This window comes from Xenopus tropicalis, chromosome 6, assembly GCF_000004195.4.
Source record: "Xenopus tropicalis strain Nigerian chromosome 6, UCB_Xtro_10.0, whole genome shotgun sequence".
Classification (NCBI taxonomy): domain Eukaryota; kingdom Metazoa; phylum Chordata; class Amphibia; order Anura; family Pipidae; genus Xenopus; species Xenopus tropicalis.
In genome coordinates this window covers 112,324,225-112,347,324 of record NC_030682.2, presented here as the reverse complement: position 1 = coordinate 112,347,324, position 23,100 = coordinate 112,324,225, and the positions used below count along the sequence as shown (strand labels likewise).

The 23,100-nt window shown below is 39.3% G+C and overlaps 1 protein-coding gene across 1 annotated transcript in view; it reads left to right on the top strand.

Moving 5' to 3' along the window:
- The window catches only part of ccdc178 (coiled-coil domain containing 178), a 153,884-nt gene that overhangs the window by 37,185 nt on the left and 93,599 nt on the right, over positions 1-23,100 (top strand). Inside the window, exons 16-17 of the mRNA XM_004915647.2 lie at positions 1,290-1,435; positions 2,640-2,799. Of these exons, the coding sequence (XP_004915704.2) occupies positions 1,290-1,435; positions 2,640-2,799 (306 nt within the window). The remainder of the gene's footprint in view (positions 1-1,289; positions 1,436-2,639; positions 2,800-23,100) is intronic.

Below are 23,100 nucleotides of genomic sequence, written 5' to 3'. Positions count from 1 at the left end.
TATTTTGTTTTAAGTGTCAAGTACACTCCCATGCTTAGTGTGCTCTGGGCAGAAACTGATGCTATAGGGATAATTATTTGATTTTGATATGAATTGCACTGGTTATGCACTGCTAATCTACAAATTACCGCCATAGAGCTCTTAAAGTCTAAATCATTTTAGAAGTAATAGTTCTTAAAGGGTCAGTATACTTTTTCAACAGAAGTGGAATGAATAGGAGTTATTGTCCTGAAGATATTTTTGCATATTGTTTAATTGGCAATATCTATATTTTTATTATTAAGTGCACTAAACACTGCACATCTGAATATGAAAGTAAAGTCACATTCTACTTTAGGTTCATATGAGTACAATCAAAACAAATCACCGGCCCATTGAGAAGCCCTCAGTATAAACAAATCCTACCCTTCCTCCTGCTGCAGCCTGACAGACAAGGAGATAAGGAGCAGATTATACAGAGATCTCAGTGAGCTAGGGAATTGCTTTGTGCTCGGATAATGTGAGTTTGATTTTAATTGCAGATTTAGTTTTGTGAAGTGCAAGAAATAACACAAAAACGTAAATATTCCTTAATTTAAGTCATATTCATTTAACTATTTTGAAAAGGAGGATATTTTGCCCCTTGAAAGTGGTCCTGGAGGCTAGGCAAAAGGCGCATGTGTTGAGGGCCCACCAAGACTGGGGGCCCTCCATCAGACATTTCATCTGCTATGACTTTTGACTGAAGCATCCCCCAGAAATGGCAGACCCCTCATTTTAATCAGTGAGAAGATCTCCAAACAACCATGTCTTATTATTATTATTAAATACTTATTTATTTTGTATTAGACCTTTGTTTCTAATGGATATTTTTAATAAAAAGCTTGAATTTGGAATTATAGTTTATCTGCACCCATCATTGTTGGTCCAGTGTGAAGCCTGGGCTTCATGCATGCTTTAGTAATCACAGGCTATTTCTTTATGTCTTCCCATATTGTATTAAGTTCTCCTGCTTGAGGGTAGTCCTATTACAAATTTTTTGGGACAACTGTGGGGGCACACTAATGAGATCTTTGCCCTGGGCCACTGGAACCTTGAATCGGTCCTTCCTGGAGGTTAGGTTTTGTGCTAGGCCCTTTAAGGCACAGTTTTACACTAACAACACTTAAAAAAGCATTATAGTGTTTTCTTTTAAATAGAATTAATCTGTTTACAAGACAATTTGAAAGCTTAGAAGAATAAATGAGAATGACCAATGAACAAAAAAAAGAATTGGAATTGATTTTTTATTACCTATTCTTCTTTTCTAGAACCAGCTGTCCCAGGTTTCTGAGCAAATAAAAAATACTATGGAAAAAACAGATCAATTCCTCTTGGGAGCAGAAGATTTAATAAAGTATGGAATTATAATTGAAAATGCAAAAAGATCAACTAGAGCGTCAGTCACAAAGTTACAGTAAGATATTTGCCGTTCCATTTCCTGGAAAGTTGTGTTGCATATTTTAGGGCCCATCTTATACACAGGGCTTTATTTTTGCATGGCTCTTGATTACATTTCAATTTCACGTGTAATGCTAATATTTCAATATTTTAATGTATGCATTACATATTTACACATTTTAGTAAATGTTCATCATAGTCACATATGATTGAAGGCACACTTATAAGGGTAAGCAAAGCTAGCACTGCCTTGTTGGGGAGGTGGTATAGGTTTTATGGCAGTGGTCAGAGTCAGTGTGCTCACATACACACACACCAGGCCATGGCAAAACATGGAGCACGCACAGACACAGATTTTAAAAGGTTCATAGAGCAGCAGGGGTGTTTCTGGTCCCAGGCCACTCTGAGATGGCCTTCCCCATGCCGCCACCCCAGGGGCATTTCTTGTTGTTCAGCAGAACAATAAATTAATACAACAGAGGGGTCACTACAATAACAGATACATAAATAAAAAAGTACTGTAATGAATACTGCGTACAGTTGCATTGAAGTCTATGGGAGATGGAGTCTATGGGAAATAGCCTTCCTGTAATTTGGAGCTTTGTAAATAATGGTTTTCTGGGTAATGGATCCCGTACATATGTCATATTTTCTTAAATATAAATAAATAATTATATATGTATATATATGCTGTCCCTGATGAAAGTTCAGATCAATAAAGAACCTCACTTTTCTACAAACCGTTTGATGTTTTGATGTGGAAATTTCCTGTGAGTGCCGGTCTATTCCGTTTCTCTACATACTTACTCTGTCCTGGCACCCAGGTATCGTTTTTTGACTTTTGGTGTGCAGCTTATGAACTGTTTGTAATTATATATGTATATATATTAAACATCCTGTAAGTTATCATTATAAAAGTGCTTAGTCATGTCATTAGTTATAATCATTGCTAAGTGATGTTAATTCTGTCACATGACTCACTAAAACTTGTATATTATAAAAAAATAACGTACCCCCCTGTTGTATAATATGAGTATATTAAAAGTCACTTAGGAGTTTCATGATCTGTATAAAAGCACTCACCCTTCGACCTCATGCCTTTATATGGTCATGGAATACCCCAGAGAGATATCCTTATGTTTGCCATTAGGCAAATTATTCACTATATAATTTTCAGCAGAAATATATATTTCAAAGGATTGTTTTTATGTTGTTTTTAGAGAAGAATATAATATACTGGAGGCCAAATTAAAAAATGCAAAAGATTTATCAGAACATATCACTAAAGAAGTTGAGAGGTGTACTGAACGTTTACAAAAGGAAAAGGAAGATTATGAGACACAAATACACACCAGACAGGAGAATGAAAAACAACTTAAAGTAAGTTAGAATCCAAAGGGGAGGAATGCAAACCCACAACTTTGCATTTGGGCTTTAGTATCTTATTCTTGAATTACTTATGTTTATTCAAATATTTATTTTAAATTTTTATATCTCCATTTAAAATTAAAAAAACTAGTTCCTAGGTCAGTAACCCCTTGAAACCAAGAGGTAGAATGATTGTGTTGTTGTACGCAGGAAGTGTAGAATACCAGAATGTGAAGGACATTGCTGCTGGACATCTCAGAGGTACCAGTCCTAGTCTCCAGATTTTCTGAAAGGTGAAATATCACTCTATACACAAAATAAATGACCCACTTTAGGAGAATGTCAGTACAATTCAGCCTCTGGTACCCGAGTTTAGTTTATTTATATAGTGGGTTGACATCCACAGGCCAGCAGAAAAGGCTTTGTGTATTTAGATGGGTTATTGATACTAATCTGTTTAAATGTATCTGCAAATGTCAGTTCTATTATTATATGTGAATGTTACATTATCCTCCAAATTACTTCTACAGGTCACTTAGGAATGAATGTAATAAAGTTTGTAGAAATAAGAACAAAAATTAGCATTTTGCAATGTAATATTTCCCATCTGACAGTTATTGCATTGCAAATTTTACTAGGACACTGATGGTGCCTGCAGCACTTTGCCTGCCATTGTAAATGAACACTGAAGGGGGCATTTAATCAACATTTGGATTTTTGTGGTTTTAGAGTTTTCTGAATCCACAACTAAACTCATTTCCATGACAGGTGCAGTGTCAAGTCATGGTCCCTTTCCCACCTCCAAACCTCACCATACTAAGCACTCAAACAACTCTTTGTGGGGTTGAAAAGGCTGCAGCAAGGTTTATTAACCATACTTAAATGAACAGATACATTACACTTCACAACATATTAAACATTAAGGCAAACTATCCAACCTGAGCCCCACAACTAGCCACTGAAGGCTGCTTTTATGGAGAACCCCTGTACCCCCACCTCGCAATCCTGAGGCTAACCCTTTTCCTATTACCCCTCCACTTTTAACAGTGGCTAATATCCACTACCCCTAGCCTCAGGTCAAAACAACTTCCGCCATGATTTTAATCACTTTCTCTCTGTCCTTACTGCACTCCTTGCCTGGCTGTGACTAAATAACCTGCTCCCCAACCTCCTAAACGTTAGGGAGGGTGGATGGGGCTGCAAAGTCAAAATGGCACCGAAGCCTGCATGTTCCACCCCCTTCTCCTCTCACCAATCTGCACACGCCCATAAACCCTTGTGCCCACTATATCCTGGGGTCTACTTCCTTGGCCTGTCATGGCCCTGTCCCTTCATTCTTGCAGTCCTTGGGGCCCCATAGAATGTCAGTCATTTATCAAAAGATCTGAACGGAAAAAGCACAAAGGAAAAAAATCAGGAAAAAAAACGAAAACCGCAACTTTTTTGTATTGTTGCACAAAAACATGACTTTTTCTTAATAGTAAAAATGACAGTATCAAAAAAAACCCAAAACCTCTAAAACTACAAAGCAAAGAAGGATCTCCCAGTTGCCATTGAATTCTACATGGTAAAGGGTTTTTGATGGTGTATTTTTGATTTGGAATTTGTCCTGGTTTTGTAGCAAAATAAATTGTGAAAAATCGTGTTTCTCTTTTCCGCAAAAAATTGTATTTTGGCACCAAAAAACCTGAAATGAAAAAATCAAGTGTTAGTAAATGCCCCCTTTAATGTATATCTAAGAGCTGGAGAAAGATAAATGTTCTTTAAAAAAAGTGTCAAGCTGCTGGTTTGTGTTACCTGATGGATCATGTATGATTGGCCCTACATGGTGATGCCCACATACTATTGTATTTGTTTAGCCCAACACAAAGTAAAGAGGAGCTGCAGCTACTTTTACTACTTCATTACCAATACAGCTGCCAACAAGGTGCAAATTATATTTTTAGTTTGGACAAGACAAGGACTGAAATCACTGATATTAATCCTAGAGTTGACTTACATGCAGATTGTTAGCAGTAACTGCCCAACCAATTTGAAACATTTATCGCCATGAGCTTACTGTCCATATAATTAATTTGGATTTTAGCGTTCATTTCCCCTTTTGAGGTACCAAAAAAACCTCCTGCTCAACAATGTGGATATCATTGTGAAACATTTGTATTTAGTGTTCTTGACCACACAATGCAAATTATTCTTTCAAGAAAAAAGACTGTTCACTTTCCAAAATGAAACCTTGTTATCTTTAACATGTTACACTTGCTTGATAATTACTGTATGTCTTCTGTTTTATATCTGCCCATGCATTCAAATGAGGTGGAACTGCTGTTCTAATGCAATTATTTTTCCTCTTTAAAAACATGCTTTTGTTCATCTTGGTGTTATATGAATTACAAATCAATGTGTTAATCTGTTTTATAAGCAATATACCATCCTTGTGTACTGTGTAGCTTTTATTTTGCTACCAAGAGTTTCCTTTCTAACAAATGTGATAAATGAAAGAAGGACACTTTGCCCCCACTGGAATTTTGAGCACTATTTGGGATCACAGTATGGGAATCTGGCATAGCAGCATAATGGGAAGGCATCAGTAAAATATGGGTACCCTATGGAATGTTCCCTCTTTGTCCATTATTCAGGATGCACTAGACTGAAGTACCAAGGGATATAACAGCAGGAGCAGAAAGCAGCACTAATCCTGGCAGGGTGCTCTAAAGCTATGGGCTCTATTGGGCACAACTTTTCATTTGTGCCTCTGCTTATAATAAATGTACTTTATTATCATTCATTGCCTTACTTTTCAGCATCCAGTCCTATAATTATGCAATATTAAAGGTTAACTAGAATAAAAAATTAAATTTGTGATAATACTGATTATAAGGGCTAATTGGCACAAATTTGTACCCATTAGTATGCCATATAGCTTGAACTTGTGACTCCCCCCAGGGCAGTGCTTTGTGTCCTTGCACAATTGCTACTTTTTTGACAGCCCAAATAATTAGTATAGGGTATTTTAAAACAGAGGCTCCAGGATTAGCCAGGTTAAAATCTTAGCAGTACAGCACATGATTACCTGCCTGTAGTGACATCTCAATTCAGGGAAGTGGCTGGCAATGGAAAGGGTCAACAAAGATGCACTAAGATGCAATAAAGCAGTGCTGTCCAACTTCTATGGTGCCGAGGGCTGGAATTTCTCTAGCATACATAGTGGAGGGCCGCTAATGAAAGCCGGTTTTGACCACTCCCCCTTTTAAACCACACCAATGTTATCACAAGAGCTTTTAAGAGCTTTTAGCACAGCAAAAATCCAAATGGTTGGTGCTCACTGCAGGGATATCAGCCTTCATTCAAATGTGAAAGAATTATATAATGTCATACTAAGACATACCCTTAAATCTATATGCCTCTTCCTCCCCTGTGGGTAGCACAGCAACCCCCAGCACATAATTACACACTAACTGTGCTCTTCCTCTGAGGAAGAGCACAGTTAGTGCTCGAAACGTTGGATCTCTTTGCTTAAATAAACTTATTATATTTTTGCCAAGTCCTGGTGTGTGCAGCTCTTTTTCTTGCTTTATATTTTTTAGCCAGCACCCTGGGCATTTGAATTTCAATAGGGTGTGCTCCGTTTGTTCTTGCTATATATATATATATATATAGAAGTCCAATAGCAGCAGGCACTCAAGTTATATATAGTCTTATTTTGCCTGGGTACAGTCCTTCAAAACAATAATGCATGCAGAAAATAGAAGCCGCACTCACAGACTCACAGGACTTAGTGTGAAACAATAAAGTATATTAGTGTGAAACAATAAAGTATATTTATTGAAGCGTACAGCTATATATATATATATATATATATATATAACTACTGGTTTGTCCCTGAGGAAGAGCACAGATTGTGCTCGAAACATTGGAATTTTTTCAATAAAACCACTTTTTCTTTTGTATCAAGTCCGTATGTGTGCGGCACTCTTTCTATTATATATACAGTGGGTTGCAAAAGTATTCGGCCCCCTTGAACTTTTCCACATTTTGTCACATTACAGCCACAAACATGAATCAATTTTATTGGAATTCCACGTGAAAGACCAATACAAAGTGGTGTACACGTGAGAAGTGGAACGAAAATCATACATGATTCCAAACATTTTTTACAAATAAATAACTGCAAAGTGGGGTGTGCGTAATTATTCAGCCCCCTGAGTCAATACTTTGTAGAACCACCTTTTGCTGCAATTACAGCTGCCAGTTTTTTAGGGTATGTCTCTACCAGCTTTGCACATCTAGAGACTGAAATCCTTGCCCATTCTTCTTTGCAAAACAGCTCCAGCTCAGTCAGATTAGATGGACAGCGTTTGTGAACAGCAGTTTTCAGATCTTGCCACAAATTCTCGATTGGATTTAGATCTGGACTTTTACTGGGCCATTCTAACACATGGATATGTTTTGTTTTAAACCATTCCACTGTTGCCCTGGCTTTATGTTTAGGGTCGTTGTCCTGCTGGAAGGTGAACCTCCGCCCCAGTCTCAAGTCTTTTGCAGACTCCAAGAGGTTTTCTTCCAAGATTGCCCTGTATTTGGCTCCATCCATCTTCCCATCAACTCTGACCAGCTTCCCTGTCCCTGTTGAAGAGTAGCACCCCCAGAGCATGATGCTGCCACCACCATATTTGACAGTGGGGATGGTGTGTTCAGAGTGATGTGCAGTGTTAGTTTTCCGCCACACATAGCATTTTGCATTTTGACCAAAAAGTTACATTTTGGTCTCATCTGACCAGAGCACCTTCTTCCACATGTTTGCTGTGTCCCCCACATGGCTTGTGGCAAACTGCAAACGGGACTTCTTATGGTTTTCTGTTAACAATGGCTTTCTTCTTGCCACTCTTCCATAAAGGCCAACTTTGTGCAGTGCACGACTAATAGTTGTCCTATGGACAGATTCCCCCACCTGAGCTGTAGATCTCTGCAGCTCGTCCAGAGTCACCATGGGCCTCTTAGCTGCATTTCTGATCAGCGATCTCCTTGTTCGGCCTTGTCTTGGTAGGTTTACAGTTGTGCCATACTCCTTCCATTTCTGAATGATCGCTTGAACAGTGCTCCGTGGGATGTTCAAGGCTTTGGAAATCTTTTTGTAGCCTATGCCTGCTTTAAATTTCTCAATTACTTTATCCCTGACCTGTCTGGTGTGTTCTTTGGACTTCATGGTGTTGTTGCTCCCAATATTCTCTTAGACAACCTCTGAGGCCATCACAGAGCAGCTGTATTTGTACTGACATTAGATTACACACAGGTGCACTCTATTTAGTCATTAGCACTCATAAGGCAATGTCTATGGGCAACTGACTGCACTCAGACCAAAGGGGGCTGAATAATTACACACACCCCACTTTGCAGTTATTTATTTGTAAAAAATGTTTGGAATCATGTATGGTTTTTGTTCCACTTCTCACGTGTACACCACTTTGTATTGGTCTTTCACGTGGAATTCCAATAAAATTGATTCATGTTTGTGGCTGTAATGTGACAAAATGTGGAAAAGTTCAAAGGGGCCGAATACTTTTGCAAGCCACTGTATATAGCTCTAATATGCATCTGACATCTAGATATAACCCTTACTATTAATATAGTCCATATGCATTAATAGTACATGATTTATTATCAGTAAGTTTAGTATCTAGAATATTTATTGTATGGAACAGTGTCTTCATGGTTACTAATGTATCTAGCAGTACCTAACCCGTCTAACATTATTCATATTCCCACTCTCTCCTCTTCCTATCTCCCCTTCTCTTGTGCCCTTCTCAATACCCGCTCTGTAACTAACAAAGCCGCTTTTATTCATGATCTGTTTTGCTCCAAGTCTTTTCACCTTTTTGCCATAACAGAGACCTGGCTCTCTCAGAATGATAATGCTATTGAGGCAGCTCTCTCCTATGGCGGCCTTTCATTCTCTCACACTCCCCGCATTACTGGCCGTGGGGGAGGGGTAGGGGTTCTGCTCTCCCCTCATTGCCGGTTTAAACTAATCCCTATACCCCCTACTTTCAGGTTTCCTTCTTTCGAGGTGCATACGGTTCAGCTGTTCCACCCTCTCTCTGTGCGGGTGGCAGTTGTTTACAGACCTCCTTCTCCAAAATCCTTGGCTACTTTTCTCTCTGACTTTGAATACTGGCTCTCTTTTTTTCTATGCTCTGACACCTCTGTAATCATTTTAGGCGACTTCAATTGCCATATAGATGACCCCGCTCAGCCCTGGCCCTCTCGATTTCTCCATCTAACCTCCTCCTTTGATCTCCGGCAATGGACTAATACAGCTACCCATAAGGATGGTCATTTTCTAGATCTGGTCTTTTCTAAAAATCTAGATCTATCTACATTTAACAGTGAGCCTTTTCCTCTTTCAGATCATCATCTTATCTCCTTTTCTATCTCGCACGTGTCTCATTCTCCCTCTAACTCTCAGCCTAAAACCCTGATTCGCAACACGCGAATGGTTGATATAACTGCTCTCTCTAACTCTCTTAGTTCTAGCCTCTCCTCCTTCTGTGCTTCCTCTGATCCTGAGTTACTGGTAAATACCTACAATTCAATTTTATCATCTGCAATTAACACCCATGCCCCCGTGCAGCCCCAACGCAGTCGTGCCCGCAATCCCCGTCCCTGGCTTAACCCTCAGACGCTCCTGTGCACGATCTGCTGAGCGCATTTGGAGGAAATCACGCGTTAAAGCTGACTTCCTCCACTATAAATTTCTTATGGTGTGCCTCAATACTGCCCTATCCCAGGCCAAGCAAGCATACTATAACACACTTATAAATAATAATAAATCAAACCCGCGGCGCTTATTCTCCATATTTAACTCGCTACTTCATCCCTCACCTAATGAATCAATCGTATCTGAACTCCCCCCCAGGACTTTGCTGACTTCTTTAAAAGCAAAGTCGATTCTATCCGCAATCAATTTTCCCAACCCTCAGATACCGGTAATCTCGACCTTCCTAAATCTCCTCTCTCCGTATTCAGCTCCTTCATTCTTAAAAAGGCTACACTGGACCCATCCTGCCTTTCTAACTACCGTCCCGTCTCTCTCCTGCCCCTAGCCTCTAAACTCCTGGAACGTCTTGTCTTTTCTCGTGTAACTAACTTCCTCTGCACCCATAATCTGCTGGACCCTATGCAGTCTGGTTTTCGGCCTGCGCACTCCACTGAGACGGCCTTATGTAGAGTGGCAAACGATCTCCAGACTGCCAAGGCCAAAGGACGCTACTCGGTTCTCATTCTCCTAGACCTTTCCTCTGCTTTTGATACTGTTGACCATTCTATTCTTATGCAAATTCTCCATTCTCTGGGTATCCGGGATCAAGCAGCATCCTGGTTCTCTTCCTATCTCTCTAACCGCTCCTTCTCTGTCGCTCTTACTAACAAATCCTCTACCCCGGTTCCACTTAGTTTGGGGGTAACTCAGGGCTCTGTGCTTGGTCCCCTGCTGTTCTCCCTGTACACTCTCTCTCTAGGAGACCTTATTTCTTCTTTTGGTCTTAAATACCACCTATATGCAGATGACATCCAGGTATATTTAGACACCCCTGCACTAACTGCTGATGTCCAAACCCAGATTGGTAACTGCCTCCTGGCTATCTCCTCCTGGATGAACTGACGCCAGCTCAAACTTAACCTAGCTAAAACAGAGCTCATGGTCTTCCCGCCCAAACCTGGCCCTCCTCCTCCTTTCACCATTACTATTGATGGCATGACCATCAACCCTGTAAATTATGCACGCTGCCTTGGGGTTATCTTTGACCAGTCCCTCTCCTTCTCTAACCGTATTAATAACACTGCCAAAACCTGCCGCTTTTTCCTCCGCAATATTGCCAAGATACGCCCCTTTCTTTCACAAGCAACAGCTAAAACACTAATCTATGCCCTTATCCTTTCCCGCTTAGATTACTGCAATCTCCTACTAACCGGCCTCCCAGACTCCCACCTCTCTCCCCTGCAATCAATCTTAAACTCTGCTGCCAGGATCCTCCTGCTCTCTCCTAAGAGGGATCCTGCTCAGCCTCAATTAAGCTCACTAGCATGGCTGCCTGTCAAGCAAAGGATAGCTTACAAAATCCTTCTGCTGACATTCAAAGCCCTTCACTCCTCTGCTCCTCACTACATTTCTTCACTGGTCTCCCTACATGTTCCTGGTCGTCTCCTCCGCTCCTCTCAGAGCCTCCGTCTCTTTACAACAGCCACACCCACTGCGCTCTCTCGTCTTAAACCTTTCTATCTCGCTGCTCCTTACCTCTGGAACTCTATCCCTGAATCCCTCCGTAGGGAAAACTCACCCACTCTCTTTAAGAAAAAACTCAGCTGTTACCTTCTGGAGCACTAAGACATTATTTTGCCCAGTCCTGCGCTTAAGGGCAAATGCCCATACCTGATGCACTCTTACCTTCCAGTTTGTGCCTGTATGTTACCCAACCATTCAGATTGTAAGCTCTACGGGGCAGGGACCTCCTTCCTACTGTGTCTCATACCACATGGCACTTATATATATATATACATATATGTATTTATTGTATTTATTTATTATATCACTTGTCCTCCCTGTGTGTAATTTTGTATTCTGTAAGACTGTACAGCGCTGCGTACCCTTGTGGCGCTTTATAAATAAAGTTATACATACATACATACATACATATCTGAGCCCTGAGCTTGATGCTACCTGCCAGGAGTTTGTACGTTTTGCCCATGTCTATGTTGATTTCTTCTTGGTACTTTGGTTTTCTCCTACGATCTAAATGCATGCAGGCAAGTTAATTGGCTGCTTATGCAAATGATTTATGCTTGTGTGTAAAAATTAATCTAGGTACCAATGTAAATGATGAACAGTTACAAACTGCTATAGTTTTAGTGCTATATTAATAATTAAGGTTAATAATATAGCTACAAATATGTTGTATGTGCAAGCCAGTCTTGGTTCACTGCATATAGTATGCAATACTGTACTGTGTATGAGAGAGAGAAATAGATAGATAGGTAGATAGATAAATAGGCTTTCTCCAATAAGAAAAAACATACATATAAACCCATCTCACACTTGTTTCTCCCTTTCCGTGAGCTGTACTTTGGCTGACTCTTGTTAATCAGGGGAAAAAAAGCAATTTTACTCCTGACGGCTGTATGCTTTCATCCTATGGTTTGCTTTAATTCCTGCAAAAGTGGATCTCAAAATGAGGTGGCCAATTTGTAATCATTAAAGTGTCATTATCACCTAGCGAGCTCTCAGCTTTTACAGCACTTAATGTTGGTACATACACAAAGGTGCCATATTAACTAGTAAAGAAAAATTATTGGATATTAAATATAAATACCAGCATGAGTGTGTGTGTATGTGTGTGTATATATCCTTTTTACACACACACACAAGCTTATACACCCTCATGTAATGTGTTGCTGTATATTATTTGAGAATTTAGTTCTCTATTAGGCTATATAGCCGTTAGTGCAGCTCTGAGGCATGTCCATGTCCAATGAATTGACTGTTTTGGAATATTTCTTAAGTCTGTGGGCTAATTTTGATTTCAAATCATACTTTCTGTCAATCAAGTAATTTGTTTTTTTAATAGTAATCCATAACCCACATGTGTGAAAGTGTTTTGGAAGTGTATTTTGTGTAAGAAGTATTTCACTTTCACTTTATTGCTATGGACAATGAAGCTTTTCCTGGTATGCTTGAGAAAGAGTAAAGACGAAGAAAGCAATTACTACCATTTTGGTTCATTGAGCCATCATGCTGTGCTCTGTCAGCACTGCCTAGGATTTCCTGTAGGCATGTACGCTACGTTATGATAACCCCGTTGGAACCACTGGTGATTATTATTGGCATGGCTGTAAAGTGTACAGGGATCTAATAAAGTAAAACTTAGACATGACCTAATTGGGTCAGATTGTCTCCTGGACATAATAAAACATCCCTTTCCTTTCAGGTTTGCTTAGTATAACATGACAACAATAATATTTCCAATGTGTATTTCTGTTATGTTGAGGCAGTAGCAAAATTACTGGATTAATTTACTATCAGTGTGTAGTTTATTTTTCCAGCCATGTAAAATTACACCTGTGCTGTTAGCCAAAAAACGTATATGAGTGTCAATGGGAAGCTGGAAAAAGCTTGGAGTTTGTCATTGTCATCAGCATTGTCATTAATTTATGTAATATATCATGAATATTAGTAAGTTATTTTCATTTGGAGTTCTTTTAAACATGACACATAACATTTTGTTATATGCATATATATTTTTAATAGATAACAGCTTAGATTGTAAACTAGTGTTTCCTAAACTGTGGAGCTGGCCCCATTAGTACTGATTAATGCAGTAGATGGCGACTTAAGCTGACTGCCACTCAGGATGAGATTTTGGGCTTCATTTTTATATACTGTTATGAAGGAAGTCCAACCAGTTGGGGCCCACAAATGGTGGGCCTGAACCAAACAAAAGTCTTCAAACCTCTCTTTTTAGCTTTAAGGGGCAGGGACTCCTTGAGCCTAAATGATTATGAACTGGGCTATGTATAACAATATAGATCTATATAAAAATAAACATTATGATAAAATGATATGTTAATTCCTGGAAACTCATAAAAATAATAAAACCTTGAAATCCTTGTTTTCATAACATTACAAACAAAAAAAATCCTGAAAACCTCTAAAACCTCCAATTAAATAAAGATTTTACAATTTGATAAAGACAGCTCGTATTGACTTCTGTAGGACCACACCAGCTTTTTTAGTGAAGTTTTGCATTCAAGTTGTTTTACACTTGATAAATTACAGAAGATTTGAGATTTAGAGTAACTATCTAAATACACAATTTTTAGGGCTAAAAAGTTTGATTTGGGAGAATGAACAATTTTTTTCCTCCCCTCAGTGCTTAACTGCCCTTATTCACTGTGCCCAGCTTTGCATTAATCTTCATGCTTGGCCAGTACCAGTGCCCAACACATACACACTTCTAGCGGTAATTTTATGAAAATATGAGATTAAAGCTCACCACAAAAAAAATGCATCTACTTCGTGTTTCATTCCTATGGGATTTTTAAAGGCATATTTATCAATGGGTGAAAATTAGAGTTCTCCATCTGATAAATACGCTTCTAAAAATCCTATTGGAATTAATAGAAAGTGGGTGAATTTTTCTGTGGTGAGCTTTAATCTCACATTTTGATTTATCTGCCCCTAGCGTACTCAATAATTATTGCCTGTCTTGGGGATTCTTAGTTTTATGGTAAAGTGAAACAGAGCTCACTTTCCCACAAACAGTTTGCTGCACGATTCAAAGCTTGTGCCTAGTGGCAGGTGTTTCCTAGTAGACTAAATTCTGGGTTTTAAAAAATGGCTAGTGTACATATCCTTTGTTATTAAATGAAGGCCAATATTTTAGATATACAAGAAAATAAGTGGTAGCTATTCTAGAAGCAATGAATAAAGGTTGACTGAGTTTTACACTTTTCTATAATAAACTGGCCATCAAATCACTGTAGTTTTAGCTGTTTATGTGATTCTCAGTGCAATACCCTTTAATAGTACTTTAATCTTACGCGTGCATGTTTCCAGCCCACTTTTTGTGACAAATACTTTAACATGAATATCTTCTCACTGAATAGCCTATTCCATTTTTTGCTGACTGTATGTGTTTTACAAAATTCATATTCACTTATTATTATATGCATATTCATTTTATGCTGTATATAGGATTATATGTGGAATTGTTTTTAGTACCTACAATTACACCAAAATTCATGAAAGGAAATCACCCACTCTTTTCATTTTGTATAATACAGGATTTGGTTCTTGCCCATAAAATTATCTTATATTTGAACCCAATTACATTTTGACATAATTTGTAGCATTATATGTTGCCTAATTGGCATCTATCAGTATAAGTTCTCTTATAGCTGTAATCAAATATGTATTGCAGATTGCTTGAGTTCTGGATATCAACTTTATTAAGATAATATTCATAGCAGCGGTAAGGAATGTGTTGTTTCAACTCTATGATTTTTATGTAGGGACAACTCCAATAGCAGTGGTTCCCAAACTGTGGGTCTGCTACACTCATTATTCCATGTGTAAGTTTTTGTGAATCTCATGTAAGATAGTATCTTCAAAGTTGGTATCAAAGGTGTTGAAAGTATTCAAATTGCTAGCCCCAAATCATCAGTATGTTGATGTTGTAAAAAACCCTAGAATTACCAATACATCCAGGGTGGCAGTTAATCCAGTGTTCCCCATAGTCAGTAGGTGCACTGCAGCCCTGTTCATAAGACCAAACTGCATAAATATGAAGTGTAAAGATTATTTCCATCTTTTGGACTGTTCATGGGATTTTTTTTGTATTTGTGCAGTTTTGTAACAAAAAACTACCCTGCACTAATTAGAATTTCCCAAAGAAAAAGTTTTGGGCTGATCTTTTACCTTAACTAAGCCACCAAGCTGAGTAGACTGTATTTGTCATTGTGGTGTATTCCACATTGCATATTGAGTGTACTTGAATCGGGGTAGATTGGGGGGAATTTTCCTCAGCTTGCTTCTCTTTCTTTTCAGCAGCAGTTGTTTGAGGGCATTTTACAGCATAATAACTAAGATTGATGTAAAGCTAGGGCTCCTGTAGCTGGCAATAGCGGTAGGATAGGGTTCGCATTGAAGTTCATCAAAGGCAGAGTAGGAGCTGTTGAAAACCAAACAGCGAAATGCTGTTTTTTTAAACTCAGGAATTGGTGACATAATTCAAATGAGAAATTTGGGGCGAATAAGAAACAAATTTGTGCACGTTATGTTGAAGGAATGATGAACATATGGTTGGGGCAGGTTTTTTTTTTTTGGGTGGTATGTTCAAACCTTTGTGATCCCTTGGGAGCTGAAGGCTTTTGCAGTTCAGTATGTCATGGATCGGCGACGCTCCCTACCTGCTCCTGTGCGGCGGCGTCCTTCCTCACGGCGCGGCGAATCCAAGATGGCGGCGCCCAGGGCTCCACGTGGGCGCAAGGACGCCGGCGCGATGACGTCACGCGCTATGGCGCCAAATTCAAACTTAAAAGGACGCCAGAGACCCAGGTTCAATGCCCGAGTATAGCTCAATTTACCTATTGTGTTCCTGGGTCTCTATTTGTCTCATCTGCCTTCCTGTTGCTGTTTATTTGCCTGTTCTTGACCTTGAACCTTGCTGCCTGCCTTAAGTGACCTTTGCCTGGACCTGACCTTGCTTTTGGATTACCCTGCATCTGTACTTCGCTCGGACTCGCTGGAAGCGGCCTTCCTCCTTGATCCTGACTTCACCCTCCCCGTGGGTGCCGAAGGCCCCCGCTGACACAGTAGGCTGAATGTCTAAGCTACAAAAGAAGATGATCTTAAAAGTGGTGTAATATAAAAGGGGTCATTTACTTACAACTGATGCAGTGTGTAAAGTGCACTTTCAGAGACACAATCTCTGAATTCCAGCGTCATTGTTGTCCCCAGGCAGAGTTGCACCTGAAACATCAAAATTAACTCAATTTAGTTTGCAGTCCGACACGTATCATACAAAATTGAATAGAAAGGTTTCAAAAGTCCAGCGGGCATAATTTCTAGCATTTTGTGTGAGCGTGACATGTGCGTGCCTGATTCTTTTGGTGCATCTGTACTGAACCTATTGATACAGGGTGCTGTGGGAACCCTGGAGCCACATCCTGGTTTGGAGATGGCAGTAGATCTAAAGTTCCCCTACATCAACAACAGGCACAGTGTTCGGTTTGGAACAGGAGGCAGGAGGAAGGCAGCAGCTCTGAGCAATATAGAAGTAGCAGTATTTGTTTACAAGCTTTCAAGTCTGATATGTGTAAATCAATGTGGTAATGACACAGGGTCATGTAAATCTATGCATGACCTTTGGGTTGTCCCATGAATGTGAGAGGCTGGGTAAACTATCTATAGGTACATATAATAAAATTCATTTATTTTAACCAAGCATTTATTTTACAAACATTTGCTTTTTCTTGCGCTGAACCAACCCCAACTTTTTCCTCATATAAAACAATTTTTGTTACTTTAAGATTCAAACCCTTGTACTAACTGCTAGACAAACCCCTGTTTCAACAAGAGTAACTGCAACTTAAAATCATTTAAGCTGAATTCCAGTCCTAATCTTTTCATTTTCTATGTAGGCCTATGTAGGTCTATGTAGGTCTATGTTCTATAGGCCTGTAAGTTTGACATCTGTGGTGGGCAAGTTATTTGAAGGCTTGTTAAGGGATCACATACAAAATTATGTAGTGGAGAATGGCATTATGAGCAGTAATCAGCATGGCTTTATGAAGGACAGGTCATGTCAGACCAATTTAAGTGCTTTTTATGATGAGGTAAGTAAGAAGCTGGACAGTGGGGATGCAGTAGATATAATCTATTTGGATTTTGCCAAAGCATTTGATACCGTTCCCCACAAACGACTGCTTTCTAAGCTAAGGTCTATTGGTCTTAGTGAAGTCGTTTGCACATGGATAGAAAACTGGCTACAGGATCGGGTACAGAGGGTGGTTGTTAATGGCACATTCTCTACTTGGAATAAGGTTCTCAGTGGGGTCCCTCAGGGTTCTGTACTGGGTCCACTTTTGTTTAATTTGTTCATAAATGACTTAGGGGAGGGTATTATGAGTAATGTATCAGTGTTTGCAGATGACACAAAACTCTGCAGACCAGTCAATTCTATCCAGGATGTGACATCCCTGCAGCAGGATCTTGACCAACTGGCAATCTGGGCAGCTAAGTGGCAGATGAGATTTAATGTGGATAAATGCAAGGTCATGCACCTGGGATGTAAAAATATGCAAGCCCCGTATACCCTTAATGGGACTGCACTAGGCAAATCCATAATGGAGAAGGACCTTGGAGTCCTTGTAGGTAATAAACTTGGCTGTAGCAAGCAATGCCAGGCAGCAGCTGCAAGTGCAAACAAGGTTTTGAGCTGTATTAAAAGGGGTATAGATTCACGGGAGGAGGGGGTTATTCTTCCCCTTTACAAAGCGCTGGTAAGGCCCCACCTAGAATATGCTGTTCAGTTTTGGTCTCCAGTGCTCAAACGGGACATTATTGAGTTAGAGAGGGTCCAGAGAAGGGCAACTAAGCTGGTAAAGGGTATGGAAAGTCTCAGTTATGAAGAAAGACTGGCCGAGTTGGGTCTGTTTACACTGGAGAAGAGGCGCTTAAGAGGTGACATGATAACTATGTATAAATATATAAGGGGATCATATAATAACCTCTCTAATGTTTTATTTACCAGTAGGTCCTTCCAACGGACACGAGGGCACCCACTCCGTTTAGAAGAAGGGAGGTTCCATTTAAATATTCGGAAAGGATTTTTTACTGTGAGAGCTGTGAGGTTGTGGAATTCCCTCCCCGAATCAGTCGTGCTGGCTGATACATTATATAACTTTAAGAAGGGGCTGGATGGATTCTTAGCAAGTGAGGGAATAGAGGGTTATGGGAGATAGCTCTTAGTACTAGTTGATCCAGGGACTGGTCCGATTGCCATCTTGGAGTCAGGAAGGAATTTTTTCCCCTCTGCGGCAAATTAGAGAGGCTTCAGATGGGGTTTTTTGCCTTCCTCTGGATCAACTAGTAGTTAGGCAGGTTATATATAGGCATTATGGTTGAACTTGATGGACGTATGTCTTTTTTCAACCCAACTTACTATGTTACTATGTAGTTAATTGTGGCATTATCAGGCATAAATCAGATTTTTGTTTATTTTATCTAGATACCCATCTGTCTTGGTATTCCATTTTCCAGTTAGGAAAGGAACACTGATTATGTCCAAACCTCCTCCTCCCAACTTGCAAAAAAGTTTTTGGGTAGTGCAAACTGTCCCTAATTTCCAGGGACAGTCTCTGATATACCCTCTATCCCTGGATATGTCCCTGTGTTTTTTACACCACAGGAATATTTCAATTATCTTATGGCCATAAATCAGTCTTTATTGTCTCCTCTCACTCCATAAATTTTGTTATTGAGAAGGGGTGCTTGAAATAGAATTAACCCACCTTTACGCTCAGTTCATGCATAGCACAATTGTTTTAACCTATTTATCAATGACATTTATCTGCAGTATGACAGAAATTCAGTGGACTCTTTTTAAGAACCAGGTTATAGAGATCTACATATCCATTTTGAGAAACACATTTTCATAAGAGACCAGATAATTTGGTTAACTTATTGTACACAGTTTTGTGTATGAACCTGTGTGCATTAATAACTACTGTGTGGTGTGAATGCCTGGCAAGGTTCCATAAACAAGGACTTGGTATTGCTACTTCTTTAAAGAACCTGAGGGGTGAAGCATCCGTGTTGGAAAATCAGCAGTTCCGAATGCTTAGTTGACCACATGGACAAAAAAGAGTAATTTGCATGATTCCCACTCATGATTTGCAGTGCCCTTTCTTATTTGGTCTGCTTATTTATTACATTTTGCCACTGCTGATTTGATGTCTCCCCTATCTAGAGCAGGCAAATGTTCCAAAATTCTAGTCCCTGCCTTTCTTGTGGTTTTACCGACATATTGTGATCCACATTCAATCATATTGTGATTCATGGCAACCAATCAGAAGTCTTCTTTCATTGTTATACCTGCAGCTGGCTGGAAAAATTTAATCATCGATTGGTTGCTATGAGTTACTGCCCAGGTGGAGGGCCCAATTTGAATTTAGGGTGCCCCGAGGCCACCCCCTTTCAGCACCCGCCCACCTCCTCCTCTCTCCCGCCCGTGCGTGCATACGGAGCAGTGGGGGGAGCGTGTCCGACCCACATTGCTCCGTATGGGAGCAAAATTTAATTGCGGCTGGGCACCATGCTGCCCCTACATGTGTGCCACCCTAGGCCCAGGCCTTAGTGGCCTGGCCACAAATCCGGGCCTGCCCAGGTAAAAATTTTGTCCCTATGAGTTTTGCCACATCCCTACTACTACAAAAAGGCTGCTGTCTACCATGGACCTGGATAGTGAGTGATTTCCGTCATGACCAGTTTGTCAGCAAAAGGGCTGGTCTAAAAGTGTGACTGTCATGCTAAATGAGCACTTTAAATCTTGCTATTTCACTTGCAGTTTCACAGACTTGTGTCTGACCCTTTCAAAGTTCTAGATCTAAAATACATTGCAAATTTAACATTCTTATGACAGTGTCTACTAAAAGGATTGATTGTTTTCTTTTGAGTGTTAAAACTATCAGTTGCATTTTCCTGAACAGTTTATTTCTTTTTGTTGTGTTTTTACTGGCCGGTTTGAAGATTGTGCTTGAGCATTAACAATGAAAAACATGAAGCAAAGCATAGCTGTGATATTAAACATTGATCTTTGTTAGAGACATTTCTAAGATGTATTTTGACCACATAGAGATAATAATTCACTAACTGAACCTTTTGATAATCTCCTCCCATCCTCACTGGTCCATTCCTTCTGTCCCTGCCTTCAGGTTTCAATTGAAAACACTCCATTTCCAAGAAGCAGTTCAGTAGCCTGGAAAACACTAATGACTGCACCACCTTCTGACAAAAAGCACTTACACTCTCAGCTGTACTCTAATATTAATTCTGTCCTGCGGGTGAGAGTGGTCTCCTCCCACTAAACTGAGACATTTATCAAAAAGATTTGCTTTTTAAATACAGTGTGTGTGATGTACTTGGATTAGAGCTTGCTAGATCACACTTGCAAAATATTAAGTTCTATATTTTAATTATTTAGGTGCGTTTTCTTGGGAAAGAGGAGGAAAAAAGCTAAAAGGATTTCCATAAGCTGCAGCAAACTAGTGAAAGGAAATGTTACTTGAAATACATTAGCTTTGTTTATCTGGCTTTATATAATGCTGCTTACACTGTGTATTGATCTATTACACACATGCATGCATGCATCCATACAAATTTACCCTTATCACCCCCTATATTGCAGATCTCTAAAATGAAAAGCTTCTTTTGGCCTCTTACTGTAATTCATTGCGTAATAGATTAGCAGATATTGTGGGATCAAATGCCTTGGAAGGCAAAGCCCAGTTGGCATACTGAAATAATACATTGAACAGAGCCCACTGTTTACAGGAGACCTTGGCCTCTTTGTTTATATCACAATACAGAATGTATTTCCCCTATTACTTGTAGCCAGACCAGGTTAGATTGAAGCAGAAGTCCTTTAGCACAGCACCTATTTAGTTACAAGCTTTTGGCACACAGAAAATACTTGCTATTACAGTAACAGAAAGTCAGCCATATATTTAATGAAAAAGATATCCTTTTAGAATAGAAAACACCCAGTGTATTAGTATGCAAACTATCTCCCGCAAAGTTGTATGCAGTAAAAAAACTTACAGTGCATTGTTACCTACATGGGTCTTCCCTCTCCATAAATAAAATGATGCTGCAACATTAAAAGTAGCAGGTGAATAGATTGAGCATCTGAATAATAATCAAACCAGTTAATAAATACACCCCTATGAATGGTACATTAAAACCATTTCTAACCTCAAGTGTCAAGAACACTTATGTAAAGGTAACCATACACAGGAAGACTTTAGCTACCAGTTTAGCTCCATCGGTCCAAGTCGGCAGCTTATCTGCCCATGTATGGGGTACTCCGATGGGCCTACGCAAACTATATCTGGACAAAAATCAGCTAGATATCAATCGGACAGGTTTAAAAATCTCATTGTAGCTGGCCACATGGGCTAGTTGATACAGTCCTTGCTACGACGGCCTGTATCTCTGCCACTGTGATCCAATCGTTTGGCCCTAGATATCACCTACCTCAAGGTAAGCATATTGGGGAAAGATCTGCTCTTTTGGTGACATTACAAATGGATTTTTTCATGTATAGCCAGTGTATGGACTTCTCATAGGGTCCCAGTATAACTTCCATCTTGCGTCCATCGTGCTAACTGTAAGGCAGTTCTGTACCTTATACTGTGACTGTGAGTTTTTCCTGACATATGGACTAGCTGGAGCCAACTATGATGGCACTAAACACCATCAGGCGAAAGTGACCTCTACTATTAATACATTTAATTACAACATGCTGCTTTGCCTATACAGAAGTGTATTGTTAATTATAGAACGCAGTTGTTATAAATACTGGAAAATTCTTTATTCAGTATTCCCGTGTTCAGATATTAAGTTAGGATAATGACACAACAGAACAATGCAAAGCAATCATGCTAAAGTGATTAATAACTAGTAAGAGAGTAAAATCATTTTATTTTAGGAAGAAATCTTTAGTGCAATGTGCAGAGAGCTGAATGTCCTACTGCAAACCAAATAATACTAGTGTCAGTGAGCCATGTGAGTTGTCTCTATGGGTTGTAAATTGGATCCCCTCAGTGACCAGTTAATGTTCTCTGTATTTACGGTACAGTTTCTGTTTTCTACAGTTGTAAGGGCACTATAGCAACATAAAATGTAAAAATAATTTTTAGCAATCAAAGCATGCCAATTTTTTATAGTTAAAGGGGCTCATTTAAATTGGAAAACCTGCTAGTCTGAAATTTTCATCTGAAGGATTACCACCAGCCAGAGCTACTTGTCTGATGAGGGTTTCACATGGCTTATCTAATGTGAAATCTCCATGTGGTATATAGTTTCATTAAACGGTGATCAAGAATACATTAGTTCAAAACAAGAAAAGGCAATGGAGCTTAATCCGCCAGGCATCTTGGCGCAACAACTTTAAAAGAGTTATTGAAGTGAAACAATTTGAGAATTAAAAGTCTTCCACTTATACAAGACTCCTGTCAAAAGCTTAAAAGTCAGAATTTCTGTTTATGGCAAAAAATAGCTCTTCTTAGAAGCTACTGCAATTAATACAAGCATTACATTTAATTCACAGATTTAAATAAAAATGTCTATGTTTGGATTGCTAGTTTACATGGTAATTTCATATTACTTATAATACAATGCCAACCTCAGTCCTGCTGGTATCTAAATAATGTATGTATGCAAACTATATATATATATATAGAGAGAGAGAGAGACAGAGAACAGAAGACTCAGCACTTGCGAAGGTCCTAAATTGTGAACGAAACGTAGATTTTTGCACATTAAAGAATATTTTGTTTTTTCACCTAGACCTGCAAGACCTGTTCTCTGTATTTCCCGGCACCCAATAATTTTCCTGTCATGGTGTGTACACACACATAGTATATGGATCTCAGTTTAAAACATTTTGGTAAGTTTCTGTGCATATTTTTAATACTTTTAATATGTTTTAATTGGGAAAATTTACAAGAATAATGTAGGCCGAATCCCTTTTAGCTGCATGC